Raw genomic sequence first — 12890 nt, 5'->3', positions numbered from 1 at the left:
TGCCCGTGCTCGAGTCGGCTCTGAAGACAAGAGGATCGGAATATATGCCCTGCCCCTGCCCTGCCCTGCCCTGCCCTGCCCTGCCCTGCCCTGCCCTGCCCTTTCTGACGTGGTAAGCTTCTCATCTACAGCATCGAACATCGTATACCAGACGGAGTCCCGTCTACTGAAGCCATGGGTGCTCTTCCAATCATGACCAACGGAGCCACGTCTACCGAAGCCGTGGATGCTCGTCCATTCATGACCAACAGAGTCCCGTCCACCGAAGCCGTGGGTGCTCTTCCAATCATGACCCACTGAGTCCCGCCGTGGAAGACTGGGAGATGAGGTGCAAACTTCGAGCCGATGGCCGCCAGTCAGAATCGGAGGGGCCCAGCATTAAACCGAAGTGGCCTGGAGAGTAGGGTGCCATCACATTGCTAGCCGGTGGACGCCTAACACGTATTTCTCGAGTCCGCGAGGTGCTGCAGTGGTAGTACAATGGTAGGGAGTATGGAGTACGGAGTACGGAGTATGTGGACTGGGCTGATGGAGAGAGAGCAGAGAGACACAAGAACAAGAACAAGAACAGGGAACCTCGTAGGGTTAGGGTTAGGGTTATTAGGGTTACAGCCTTGGTGCCATCTTGGACCGCTTCCGCGTCACGTGAGCGCGTATAGATCGACGCACCTTACCTAAGCCCCTAAGCCTAAGGAGACTTAGGCCCTAGCCTTAGGGCCTTGGGGCCTAATCCCGGCTGTTGTGCCTGTACTGCAGGTACGGAATATGGACGCCCGGCACCCGGGACCGAGCACCGAGTACCTCTGTACTACGTACCTCCAGTCTTGGTGCCAGTAGTATATATACATCTCCTCTCCTTCCTCCTCTCTCCTCCCTTCTTCCCCGAGTCTTTCTTACTGTCTGCCAGGTAAAAGGATCTGTTCTGTGACCCCGCAGCTAATAGCCATCCCGACTTCGAAGTCAAGAGCCAGCAAGCAGCTCGATGAGACATTGTGCCATTGTTGCCTCACAGATCGGACGACGGACCCTAGGCCTTCACGTTCACCACTACCACCACCACCACCACCTTCACCACTTTCACCACTTTCACCACCAGCATTATCCTCTCTCCCAGTTCAGCCAGCACTACCCTCTCTCCCAGTTCAGCGCAATGGCCACATCCACGCGCTCGAGCAAGCGGCAGAAGACCGACACCAACGCCGACGCCGACGACAAGCCGTTCCGCCTGATCTATTGGCTGGGGATTCCGGGCCGCGGCGAACACGTGCGGCTGGCCTTCGAAGCCACGGGCACTCGGTACACAGACGTGTCCAACCAGACGGATGAAGGGGTGGGCGCGGTGCTGAAGCAGACGGGCGACGACAACAACGGCGACGAGCACAACCCGCCGGCATTCGCGCCGCCCATCCTACAGCACGGCGACGACGTCACCATCTGGCAGACGCCCAACATCCTGCTGTATCTGGGGCCGAAGCTGGGGCTGGTGCCCGACGCCCAAGACGACCCCGTGGGCCTGTACCACGTCAACGCGCTGGCATTGACCGCGCTCGACGGCCTGTCCAACGAGCCGCACGACGTGCACCACCCGATCGCCGTCATCCTCTACTACGAAGACCAAAAGACCGAGGCGCTCCGCAAGGCCAAGGACTACCGTGAGAACCGCCTGCCCAAATTCCTGGCCTACTTTGAGCGCGTGCTCGACGGCCCCGCCAGCGCCGGCGGCGAGTATCTGTACGGCGGCAAACTCTCCTATGCCGACCTGGTGTTATTCCAGACCCTCGACGGCGTCAGCTTTGCCTTCCCCAAGTGTGTCGGGAAGATCCGCGACGGCGCCAAATACCCCAAAGTCTGGGCCCTGTATGAGCGTGTCAAGGCTCTGGAACCCATCAAGAATTATCTTGCCAGCGACCGGCGCTTGAAGTACACTCTGGGCATTTATCGTCATTACCCAGAGTTGGACGACGAGTGATGGAGTTGGTCGATGTCAATGTCAATGTCGATGTCAATGTTTGGTCGTGCTAAAGTTAGAGCGGTTGCCCACAAAAGAGGGTGGTTGGGGTGTGTCAATGCCAGCAACGACCCCAGTGAGCTCTGAGACAGGGGAGGGAGAAGCGCAGCTACATCTACAACATCTACATGTAGTCATGGCCTTTACTACCTGAGCATAAAAGGCTGTTTAGGACAGTACATGTAGCCATGGCCTTGACCACTTGAGCATAAAAAAGATGTTTACTGTTTAGGACGGTACATGTAGCCATAGCCTTTACTACCTGACCATAGAAAGCTGTTTACTGTTTACTGTTTACTGTCTAGGACAGCACCCGAGACCACCAACCTCGACGACTGCTGATCTCAATGACAGAATTGAACGGCAAGAGAGATAGTCGAGCGGGCTGCTTGACACCAACAAAGCTGAAAACCTCACACACCGACTCCTGCAGACCTCGAGTAAGCGGCATGCCCCATTCCTGGGCAGCGAATAGGCTTTGGGCTCCTCTTTCCAACCTGACCGTGGAAACGAGCGTTCGGAGGAGCTAGAGGTTGTCCCGCATATATAGAGACTCCCAGCTGATATTCCCTTCAAGGGGGTCGCCGTGTTCGAATTGCAGGGATGATGCCACTGTCTGAACATAGTACAGAGTATGCCACAACTTGCACTCTTCGGTCAGGCACCAGGCGCCCCATTTGCTGAAGCGGTAAATCGGAAAGATGCAGAGATTGATACCATGCAAGACCACAGATGGTCTCAATGCCATGAAATGATATGCATACATATATGTACAGTGAATAGGCTCCATATGGCCAGCCCAATGGTGTTGGGACAACTTCGTCACACCTCCCTGTCTTTGTTGTTCTCGTCCTGTCCGTCCTGGTGTGCCTCTTACCTCGGACAGACCCCTAGAACCCTAGAGCGCTATTAAACGCGTCAGCAGCTGCTTGACCGGTCTGGCCCTGTGCCGCAGTTGCGCCGGCATTGCACGCGTCAATGGCTTCTTGGGAAGCTTTGCACTTGACATCGAGTTGTTGACCTGAAGGGTTGTGGAGTCAGTCAATCAGAGTTCGCGACTGGTAGGTTAGGTGATGATTAACTTACATATGAAGTCAGTGATGACCTTGATATTCAACGCCGAGCCGTGTGTAAAAGCCGTGGTGTCGCTGGGCTCGAAGGATTTCTCCTGGCGGCCGTCAAAGCCATCAGCGAATACGATGGTAGGGTCCGGACATGAGCCCAGATCCAAGTTGGACGATCCCGAAACGGCAGCCGAGGTGGTCGACGCGGCCGCTGTAGTACTGGCGGACGCGCTGGACACAGTAGATGACACAGCCGCACTGGATTCTGCTGCAGGAGGCGCTGTGCATTCTGCCACGGCCGATGCGGCAGCCGATGTGGCAGCCGTAGCCGTAGCCGCAGCGCCCGGGGCAGCAGTGGCAGAAGCAGCCACTGCCGCGTTGATCTCGTCCTCCGTGGCATCTTCCACAAGGAGGTTTTGAGTGAAAATGCAGCCTTCAGCATCACCTTGGTCGTCGCAGCTATTCCCCTTTGCCGTGGGGTCGCCGATCTGGCCGGGAGCAAAAGTGCCGGACTGCAGAGCATCGAGAGGGTTCCCGCCAATATTGGCGATCTGTACAGCGAGTTCTAGGACAATGGCCTTGTTGGTGGCAGCTGCATTGGCGGATGCCGGGTCCTGGTGTTGAGAAATGGCAGCGATCTCCGGATTGACGGCTTGGATGGCAGTGCACGCAACCGACGCCTGTCCAACGGCTCCAGTATTGCGTTCGAGAGCTCGGTAGATCAATGCAGCCGTCAAGCCTTCCACACTGCCGGCGGTTTTGGCGTTGGTAAAGGCACGATCAGCCGTGGCCTGTTGAAGACAATCCGTGTTGGAGATTTGGCCTTGTCCTGCAGCTGCGGCGGCATTTCCCAGAAGGCCAAAGACAGCGTCAACGATTCCGTCAGGATTGTCCGTTTTCAAGAACTGATTGACGGTTGTGAGGAATTTTTCATGCGAGTGCTCCTGTGGTACTTCCCGACGCCCTAGATGTGCGTTCCAGACTGGACCGGAGCGGACCTGGTGACTGGACGACTCGACGGAGGGAAGGCCATCACGGCCATGCTTTTGTCTTTTGATATGGAGGTTCGCTGGTCGGGCAAAAGCGAAGTCACCGACCGCAATCAAACAGAGGGAGAGGCAGACGGCTAGCTTCATGGCTCGCGTCGTATTTCAACGTCTGGTCGTATAGGGCGTAAGTTCGTAAAGAGCGTAATGGTCTTTGTAGAAAGACAAGAAACAGGTATCAAATTGGCCCAGGCCGAAATCAGTTCTCCAGGAACGATTGGAAGCGAAACGAAGGAATGGGAGGGAAAGAAGCTGTGTCAAAGAATGAATGACTGGGCTGAATCCAACCTGATACTGTCCGATCGGAAGAGAAGATGTTGAGGAGAATCGAGGGTGACGAAGGCATATATACCCAACTCTTACTCTTACTGTTTCTTCCCTGGGGCATGGTGCACCCAGTGTCCACCTGCCACTCCCTCACGCACCGACTGTGCTCGACGCTGACCGAGGTTACGGGTAATAATCCCTCGCAGGATCAAGTCAGGAGGGGCCTGTCTCAAGCGTGATCTCTGTCGGTTTGACCATGGTTTGCTTACCGCTGTGTCTCGTCCGATGGCAAGGCCTAAGCGATAGGAGGAGCGAAGGGGAGAGAGACTTCGGATCTGACTCTGACGGCGCAGAGCGTGGCCTGGAGACGTCATGGTTGTACGATGGGTCAATACCCATCCCGGAGCCTCGAGCTTTGACAAGGTGAAGACAACAGTGGCTCCGATGAGATTGAACTGGTGTGTGAAGGGGCTGAAGGAGGGAGGGTCAAAGGTTGAACGGCGGCTGAAGGTGGCAGAAACAGTGTTTGACCAACGAGCGACTCGTGCCGCATCATCTGCCACATGAAACACCAAGAATGCCCTCACCCTCTTTACTTCTTCTCAACACCGCTATTGCAGACTGCTCTGACATCTACAGCACCACGGCCTCCTGCCTGCCCCAACCTCTCTAGCGTGGTCATTTCCGATCGAGCTGTCTAAGTTCCCTGGTTCCCTGTCGCCGTCGCACCCACGCTTCAGCCGTCTCGACCACCCCTCTCTGCCTTCAAGATCTCAAACCAAAACTCCGGCACCATGGGCTTTCATTTCATCAAGTCATGCAATTCATTCTACAGAGTGACCTGGCATAGGCCCGGTCTCCTTGTGCATTACGGAGTACTCCACGGCTCCTCGATGATTACGCCCTCATCGACCCCCTGCGCCCATGCGTGCGATGCCTTCCATAATCCGGCCACCACCATAACCCGCGGATTTGCTCGACGGCGCCTTCAATCCAGACCCAGGGGCAGGTATACCCGAGTATTTCCCTGCGGTCGGTTTCTGTAACATGCTCATTGGCCGAGGACGACCTCCTGGTGCTCCTGATCCAGCGGGCGTCATTCCGCCGTTTACACTGCTCCTAAATTTGCTTGGGCTGGGCACTGCGCATGCTGAACTCGGTCGACCATTCCCATCTTCACTCCTGGGGGGACTGACAGGCCGGTGCGACTTTGCGGCAGCCCTTTGCTCTTCTTGCTGAGCGCTCATGGTCAGGAACAGGTCCACCTGCGCAACCAGCTCTCCCTTTTCCACACGTTCTTGTTCCACCTCCTTTCGGAGGAAATCGCTTTCGGCGGCTAACGAGTCAACTTGGCTCCTCAAGCCGGCAGCTTCGGCTTCCAGCATCTTCTTGTCGGCCGTGATCTCCTCGTTCCATCGCCGTAGCTCTTCAATCTGGCCCCCCATCCTAGAAAGAGCCTCACTCTGGCCCGGGATTACTCCGCTCATGGTCGCCTCCTTCTCGGTCTGCAGTTTGAGTACCTCGTCCTGGGACGCTTTGAGGTCGGCGCGTAGTTGTTCCACTTGCTTGATCCATCGTTTCTCGTAGCTAACTTTCAAATCCGCCACCTTGCGCTCATGTTTGCTCTTGTACAAGGCGTGCAGTTCACGGGCCACCTTTTCTGTGGCGTCCTTGACGGCGAAATCAATGTCAGCATGCACGCCCGGAGTGCTGGGAGTGCTCCCCTTTTCCGGACTGGGGGTCGATCTGACACGTTCCAACCGTAGCGTGTCGAGCGATGCCTGGAGTTCGAGAATCCGGACTTCATATTCCTCCGCCCGACGCTCTGCCTCGTCGCTTTGCCGTCTTAGCTTTTCTTTCTCTCGCTCTTCGAGGAAGATATTTTGCTTGACTTCGCGCAGGACCTCTTCCATTTCTCGGCTCCGCCGTTCTAATTCATCCTTTGCGTGTTGCAGCTCTTCCCGAGAGGCACGCTCGGTTCGGAGCTCTTCACTGGTCTTGCCCACTCGCACTTCGGCATCAGTGATGGAGCGTTTCAAGGCCATGACTTCTGCTTCTTTCCCAGACAAGGTGGCTTCCAAGCCTGAAATCCGTGATTGCAGCTCAGACCGCAAGGTCTCCAATTCTCGGGGCGTGATGGTGGGGATCGAGCGTGGAGTCGCCATGGGCCCGAGATCAATATCCAACAGATCCAGCCCCGAAGCACCAGAGTACATGCTTTGCTTTTTCTCGGCAGGAGTGGCTGGGACATTGCCGTCTTCAAAAACAGCCTGAAATTGTTTTTGAGGAGATCGACCGGTCGCCCTTTCGCGGTCTACTGAAGCCTGTGACCGGTGGACTGGACTTGGGTTGACTTTGATAGGAAAGGCCCCTCTCCCCGACGGACTCCGTCTCATGGTTCGAGGGGCGGAACTGGGAGGGGGGATCACGATATTGGTTTGTCCAGTGAAGTTCATGAGGTCTACTTGGGTGTCATTCGAGTTTCGGGGCCTCCGAGGGGTGGCCTCATCATCTTCGTTGGACGAGGTGCTTCGTGTCGAGGTGGAGAGTAATCGTAGAGGGCGTTGGGTGGTCCCCGGAGTACTGGTGATGATGGAGTTGCGCAACTGTTTGGAAGGCGACCATGGTTCCCGCGGCGTCTTGGTCGGTGAGTTGCGAATGTTGGCAAACCGCGTCGTGTCTGTAGCAATTGCCGAGATAGTGCTCAAATCGCCAACGGTTTCGTCGTGGACGGTCTTATCGTCAAGACTGAGGGTCAACGTCATGTCGTCAAAGTCGTCTCGGGGATGGCTGGGGCCATCCAAAATGCGATCCGGGGAGGGATTAGCTTCATTGTTATTGTCCTCGTCCATTGTGTGGTGCACGACAGACTCATCCAAAGTGTCGGTCTGCGCCTCCTTTTGCATGGTATCGATCGCCTTTGTGAGACCCTCATTGAATCGCACGGTCGGTTCAGCAGGTGACCCAGGAGGCGAGCTATCCACCCTCGCATCATCTTGTAGGCGATACTTTATGGGCGAGAATGTCTTTCTGGGACTTGACATTTGGCTGGAAGGCGCAGAGGGAGACAGGGGATATTCCAGGGCGGGTTGGGGATTGCTTGTTGAATCTATTGGGGCGGCTTGCGCGACTGCGACGACGGACATGGTAGGAGATTTGAGAGGATCGATCGAAAACGAGAGATCTGGTTTCTGTGAGAAGTCGAGCTTGACAGGAGAGGATCTGGAGTTCTGCTTGGCGGGAGACAGGGTAGACAATGGCTCAGGCATGGTGTCGGTGAGCAGCAGTGGCTAGTGGACTGGGGACTGAGACGGAAGGATAGGAACAAAAAATGTAGAGAGCCATGGACGAGATATTGTTTCTTTCTGCCTTCTGCGGGGAATGCCTGGGATATGCTTACAGTGACCTGCACTGTCAACTTGCTGTCAGGCCGAGCGGGTTGCGCGGTGACAAGCGACGGCGACAGTGACTCCTGATGGATTGTGCAGGCCGGCCCCTGTTGCGGTTAATCCCGTGATTACTAGTATGCTGGAAACGTGAGGTATGTAAACAACGCCCAGCCACGCTATGCCTCAGTTGGCATTAGCGCGATGGTACCTGAGGCTTGTGTTTTCATCCCTGCATCTTGCATTTCCTCCGTATTGCATTCGAGCCTCTCATATCACCAATGTCAACGTTAGGTCACCACACTCACCGCCGCCTTCGTCTTCTCCTGCATCACACCTGCATCTCTATACTCCGCCTCGCCAACTGCGACACGCCAGTGTTGAGCTCGCATACACCGGCTATGTCGGGTCTGTCCTGTGATGTCTTGCAGTGAGAAATCAAATTCCCCTGTGTCTTTGCCCGCGAAAGGAGCAGCTCCTCGAAGAGAACAGGTGTATAGAAGCGCCCATGAGGTTGGAATGTGGGTTGACTGACAGAAAAGTCCCTTTAGTCTATGGACATGCTTTTTCGTCTCCCGGACCGAATGCTGAATGACCTCTCCAACTCCTTTCCTCTTCCAATATTGCAGATCTATCGACGCCTCTCAGTGCGAATATTCGAGTTTGACAGTGCGGCCTGATGACCAACGGTCCTATCTGTTCATTTTCTGCCTCAGTTCGACGACCACCCATGTCCTTCGCAACCAGTTGCGGCCCGGATATGTTTACTACAATTCATCCTTCCTCCCATTCTCCGGCTCTTTGCCCTTGGAAGCACTTCCATTCGGCGGCTGAGGCTCACACACCGCCGCGGTGCCCACTTCCATGCGATACACGCACTTTTCACTTTCACTGACCTTCCATACCTCTTCTTTCTCGGCGCACGCCAGGTAGACCTTTGTCGACCGCGCCGGCCCGTTCCAGCAACCCTGGCCATTCTCGTACTTCATGATTACCCTCGTGCCCGTACCCAGGCCCTTGCCGTCCAAGCCGACACCCTCGTCGACATATTCACTGTCGAAGCCCACAAAGCTGCCCATGTTTGTGTGGGCGCCGCCCTTTTTGGACTTCTGTTTCGTCTGCCCCATGAAGCACAGCTCGTATTCGTACTCGCCGCTATCCCGAGATATGCAGATATCTTTGAGGGCGCGGAAGATGCCATCGGGGCCGTAATCTTTGTCAAGGTCTTCGCGGTGCCGCCGGACGTCGTTCTCCGTGTTGCGTACGTCCTTTTCGGCTTCGCTGAGAGCCTTCTTTGCGTCTTGAACCGCTTTACTCTCCGCGGCGGTGGCCGTAGAATCCGAGTGATCGGCTAGCACGCCGCTCTCGACCAGGAACTGGCGGAACGACGCGACCTTTTCGTCGAGCCACAGCTTCAACCCATCCGGCAGATATGCACTAACTTTGTACAGCGCTGCAACGTCCGACTCGGGTTCTTCAGGGACGTTCTCGAATTCGGCCCAGTGGATGCCGTTGGCTTCAGTGTCCTCCTGCAGTACTGCTGCAAGATCGCGATCCTCCGCCTCCGACCAGTCGTCGTCAGTCTCCCGGGAGGCATAATCTTCCCAACCACGAACGGCTCGTTTGACGCCTTCATCATTGAAGTTGGGGTTGTGCTCTTCCTTCAACGCGGAAAGGAGGCCTTCCAGCTCCGTCACCCTCCCAAGCATAGCATCTCTCTGCTTCCTTGTCTTCTCAAGTTGTCCACGTAGCTCGTTCACTCGAGACTTGGCTAGCCCGACCAATACACCAAGTTTGCCGGCTCCTGTTCCTGCTGCCTCGCCTCGCACCACTCTTAACTTTTCTCTGCGCTCGATTTCTCTCAGGTTGTCTGCGGCATCCTTGACCTTGACCTGGAGCGCTTCTAGGTTGACTTCCAAGTCGTGCACTCGTAGCTCGACCTCGCGCCTTAACCTTGCAGCTTCTGTGGCCAGAGTTCTCTTTCGCTTCAGTGCTACCTGATAGGTCTTTTGACGGACTTCTTCGTGCTTCCGGTACTCCTTTCCAATCTCCTTGCACCTATCCTCGCACTGGAGTCCTCCGACGTGCTCCCACTCGTCGGAGCCGTCACAGCACACATCATAGTCGCATTTACCGTCATTCACGCTCTCAAATCGAATGTAGGATGGGATATGCCCTTTGTTTTTGCAATAGAATCCCGGTAGCGCTAACGTGGTGTTCAGGGAGGCTGCTGCTGTGTCCGGTCCTGGATGATACTGAGGAGGAGAGAGCTGGGAGAGATAAGAGCACGCCGCGGTGCCAGGTTCATCTGAGCCATCGGGGCAATCGCAGAAGTCGTCATTGACACGCGAAAAGGGGATGATTATAGAGGGGTTTGAGATGCATGTGAAGGAGTCTGAAGGAGTCTTTTTGTAAAATTTGGCAACTGGGGCTCAGATGTCAGTATCTGAACGTCCATGATCCAGGTCTAGGGTTTATGCAACCCAATGTCTGCCGTAAGAGACCAGCACGCTCACCGGGGAACCAGGTCTTACATTCAGGGCCTACGCCTCGAGGCCGTGAGGACTCGGACGCTCTTGTTTCTGCTGCCCATGCGGGAAACACAAGCACTTGCCAGAGCAACAGCAGATCTGATCTCAGAATCATATTGAGAGATCAGACAGCGGCAGTCCATCTGCTTCTAGACACTCTCCTCACGCTCTAACATGAAAGTTGTCCGCAACGAAGCTCGGGACACCTTCCTGAAATACCCTCAGTTCAGGAGAGCCTTCGTCATGTGACCCAGATTTTCTTTCCGATTAAGACGAGGCTGAGCTGTTCTGCCAGCTTCGCAAACTTCACCTTCTCCCATCTCGAATCACGGGCATGTATCATGATCTTGATATCTTGTATCACAACACCCTCTGGCACCCACCGTCAGACAGCTCCCACCGTGTCCGCGATGGCTGCGCTTTCTACGTTCTCGAATAGCCTTCTGGGCTCGCTGATGCTCCAAATCTCATGATTAGAGGGCCTCAGAGTCGGACAAAATTAGGATGTGCAGAGTCAGGTGGATCAAGATGCTACTGTTGAGTCATCAGACATTTGGCGGAGGCCTTGGAGCCGGGACCTTGGGTAGCGGAGAGCATCTGGCAAACAAAACGAGACTAACGGCCTGTGCCTATGTATGCAAGATAGTACAAAGAGATCTTCGTCTAAAGGGTTCTGAGCATGAGACCAACTTGTCTAGAGATTGGAAAAAGTACGCTTGGTGCCTCGCTTCTGTCAATCGTGATTTGATTTGCCTAATCTGCATCCGATCAAGCTCAAGCTCAAGCTCAAGCTCGTCATTCGTGAAAACTCCCACAAAGCTCCGACTAGGGACTGCTTAACCATCGTCTCCTCTGAGTCTCTGCCAGCCTGCCGATTTGGGCGCCACAGACAGCTGTAAGAAAGGTTTCAGGCAGGCACAGCTCATATCTTCGAGCCCAGATGAGTCTTTGAGCAGAAATCTGACCAGCAATCGATCCGTCCGACTCCTAGGAAGAGATGATTCCCGCGTCGCTGTCTTGTTTGCCATTTGGCTCGTCGCTGTCTCTTGCCTGACCCGCTGCGTTTCCTCCGGCCTCAATATTGTCTGCAGTCGCGACCAGGGCTTCCTTCTCCTCGATGCCAACTGCATTGATGTTCATGATCTCAAACGCTTTGGCAAATGAGATTTTGTCTCCTGACGGTGTTGGACTCGGGGTGGCCGATGTTGCGCTCTCGCCGCCTTCCAGAGAGTGGTGAACTTGCTCTGGCATTGTAGTACCGTCGTCACCTTCACTCTCGTCATCCGCTTCCATGGTACTGGTAATCTCGTCCAAAACATGGGCAGCTTCGAGCTCCTCGGCGCTCTCTTCATGCTGGTCCGTCTCTGCAAGCATCATCTCTGCGCCGCGAATCTGTTCCAGAGCACGGCTCAGCCGAAACCAGGAGCGAGTGATGTCCAACCACACACTATCGATACACTTGATGCCGATGGTGAGCTTCTTGACCCCTTCTGGCGTCTTGGTGATCTGTTGTCCCTTCTCCTCCTGCTTAGCCAACACACTGCGCGCGAGCTTCTGAAGCTGGACGAATCTATCGACGATGTGTTCCGCCAGGTCACATGTTTGCTTGCACTGGATCGCTTTCAATTCATAGGGTAGGAACATCTGGTGGGCGTAGGCTCGGGTTTCTTCTTCGTCAAAGTCTAGGCCTAACACACTGCGCATCTTGGCTAGTTGCTGGAGCCAATGCGATCGGACAATATTGAGGCTCTCTGCTGTAGCAGTAGCATTGCGTTTCAGTTCACTTGCGATGTTTGCCAGATCGGCAATGCCCTGTTCAGCAATGGAGAGGAGAAGACGGGTGCCTTGGCCGGAAAACACGGTCGGTATGATGAAAACTTCACTTGCTTCGACACCTGCAACGGAGCTTGTGTTAGTTGAATCGCTGTGGCGACGGGGATGCGAGAGGAGAAGGACCCACGCTCTTCCCATATTGGGGAACTGTAGTTGATGTCGACATGTGCCCACTTGTTCTCCGGGGACTTGCTCAGTGCCGCCCTCATGGTGTCTCGATCTATACCAAAGTGTGCGAAGGCAGAATCTGTACCAAAGTGTGCGAAGACAAGCCACCAGTAACGGGTTGACATGCAGAAGTAGGAGATCAGGTAGTAGAGGATGAGATTGACTCTGTGAGAAGAAGAATGTAACTTGGATGGAGATGCACATGTAACGGCAAAGTGACGCGAGTTGGATGGCGTGGCAGAGGCAGTGAAATGAAAATCTGGGGCTTGTGTTATCAAACTATCTTTTATAACTGGCTGCATCCTTTCACAGGCCGGCAGCCAGTTTGCGCGGTGTTTAGCAAAAGAAAACAAAATCCTCTTTCTTTGTCTAGAAGAGAAGCTGTGATATGATCCCACTAGCCACATGATTCATGCATGAAGCCGCCCGACGACAATCAGGCGGAGGGAATCGTCTGTCTAGACTGCATTAGCATCGTTGATGCCAAGAAAGGGAATTGAAGACCAGTTTGGTTGAGAATCAGAACTCAGATATGCCATGTCGGACCGATCACAAGGCCCAGATCCTCCCTTCTTGCACCAGTTTAT

At 54.8% G+C, this 12890-nt stretch overlaps 5 protein-coding genes across 5 annotated transcripts; 1 reads left to right on the top strand and 4 right to left on the bottom strand.

The window, feature by feature from the left end:
- Nucleotides 1–1150: 1150 nt before the first annotated feature.
- Nucleotides 1151–1969, top strand: A1O3_07151 (glutathione S-transferase; the record flags this gene model as incomplete). The annotated part of the gene is made up of 1 exon (XM_007737263.1): nt 1151–1969. One exon carries the CDS (start codon nt 1151–1153, stop codon nt 1967–1969), a length of 819 nt encoding a protein of 272 aa, XP_007735453.1.
- Nucleotides 1970–2898: 929 nt separating this feature from the next.
- On the bottom strand, nt 2899–4208 carry A1O3_07150 (uncharacterized protein; the record flags this gene model as incomplete). The annotated part of the gene is made up of 2 exons (XM_007737262.1): nt 2899–3029; nt 3095–4208. The coding sequence occupies 2 exons, from the start codon at nt 4206–4208 to the stop codon at nt 2899–2901; spliced, it is 1245 nt and encodes a 414-aa protein (XP_007735452.1).
- A 1082-nt stretch (nt 4209–5290) lies between these two features.
- Nucleotides 5291–7654, bottom strand: A1O3_07149 (uncharacterized protein; the record flags this gene model as incomplete). Its single annotated transcript, XM_007737261.1, has 1 exon — nt 5291–7654. The coding sequence occupies one exon, from the start codon at nt 7652–7654 to the stop codon at nt 5291–5293; it is 2364 nt and encodes a 787-aa protein (XP_007735451.1).
- Nucleotides 7655–8538: 884 nt separating this feature from the next.
- Nucleotides 8539–10417, bottom strand: A1O3_07148 (uncharacterized protein; the record flags this gene model as incomplete). The annotated part of the gene is made up of 2 exons (XM_007737260.1): nt 8539–10196; nt 10306–10417. The coding sequence occupies 2 exons, from the start codon at nt 10415–10417 to the stop codon at nt 8539–8541; spliced, it is 1770 nt and encodes a 589-aa protein (XP_007735450.1).
- Nucleotides 10418–11289: 872 nt separating this feature from the next.
- Nucleotides 11290–12344, bottom strand: A1O3_07147 (uncharacterized protein; the record flags this gene model as incomplete). Its single annotated transcript, XM_007737259.1, has 2 exons — nt 11290–12197; nt 12263–12344. The coding sequence occupies 2 exons, from the start codon at nt 12342–12344 to the stop codon at nt 11290–11292; spliced, it is 990 nt and encodes a 329-aa protein (XP_007735449.1).
- Between the last annotated feature and the right edge of the window lie 546 nt (nt 12345–12890).

This window comes from Capronia epimyces (genome assembly GCF_000585565.1).
Source record: "Capronia epimyces CBS 606.96 chromosome Unknown aczIQ-supercont1.6, whole genome shotgun sequence".
Classification (NCBI taxonomy): domain Eukaryota; kingdom Fungi; phylum Ascomycota; class Eurotiomycetes; order Chaetothyriales; family Herpotrichiellaceae; genus Capronia; species Capronia epimyces.
Note: the sequence above shows the minus strand (reverse complement) of the source record. Positions and strands in the feature narration are given on the sequence as shown.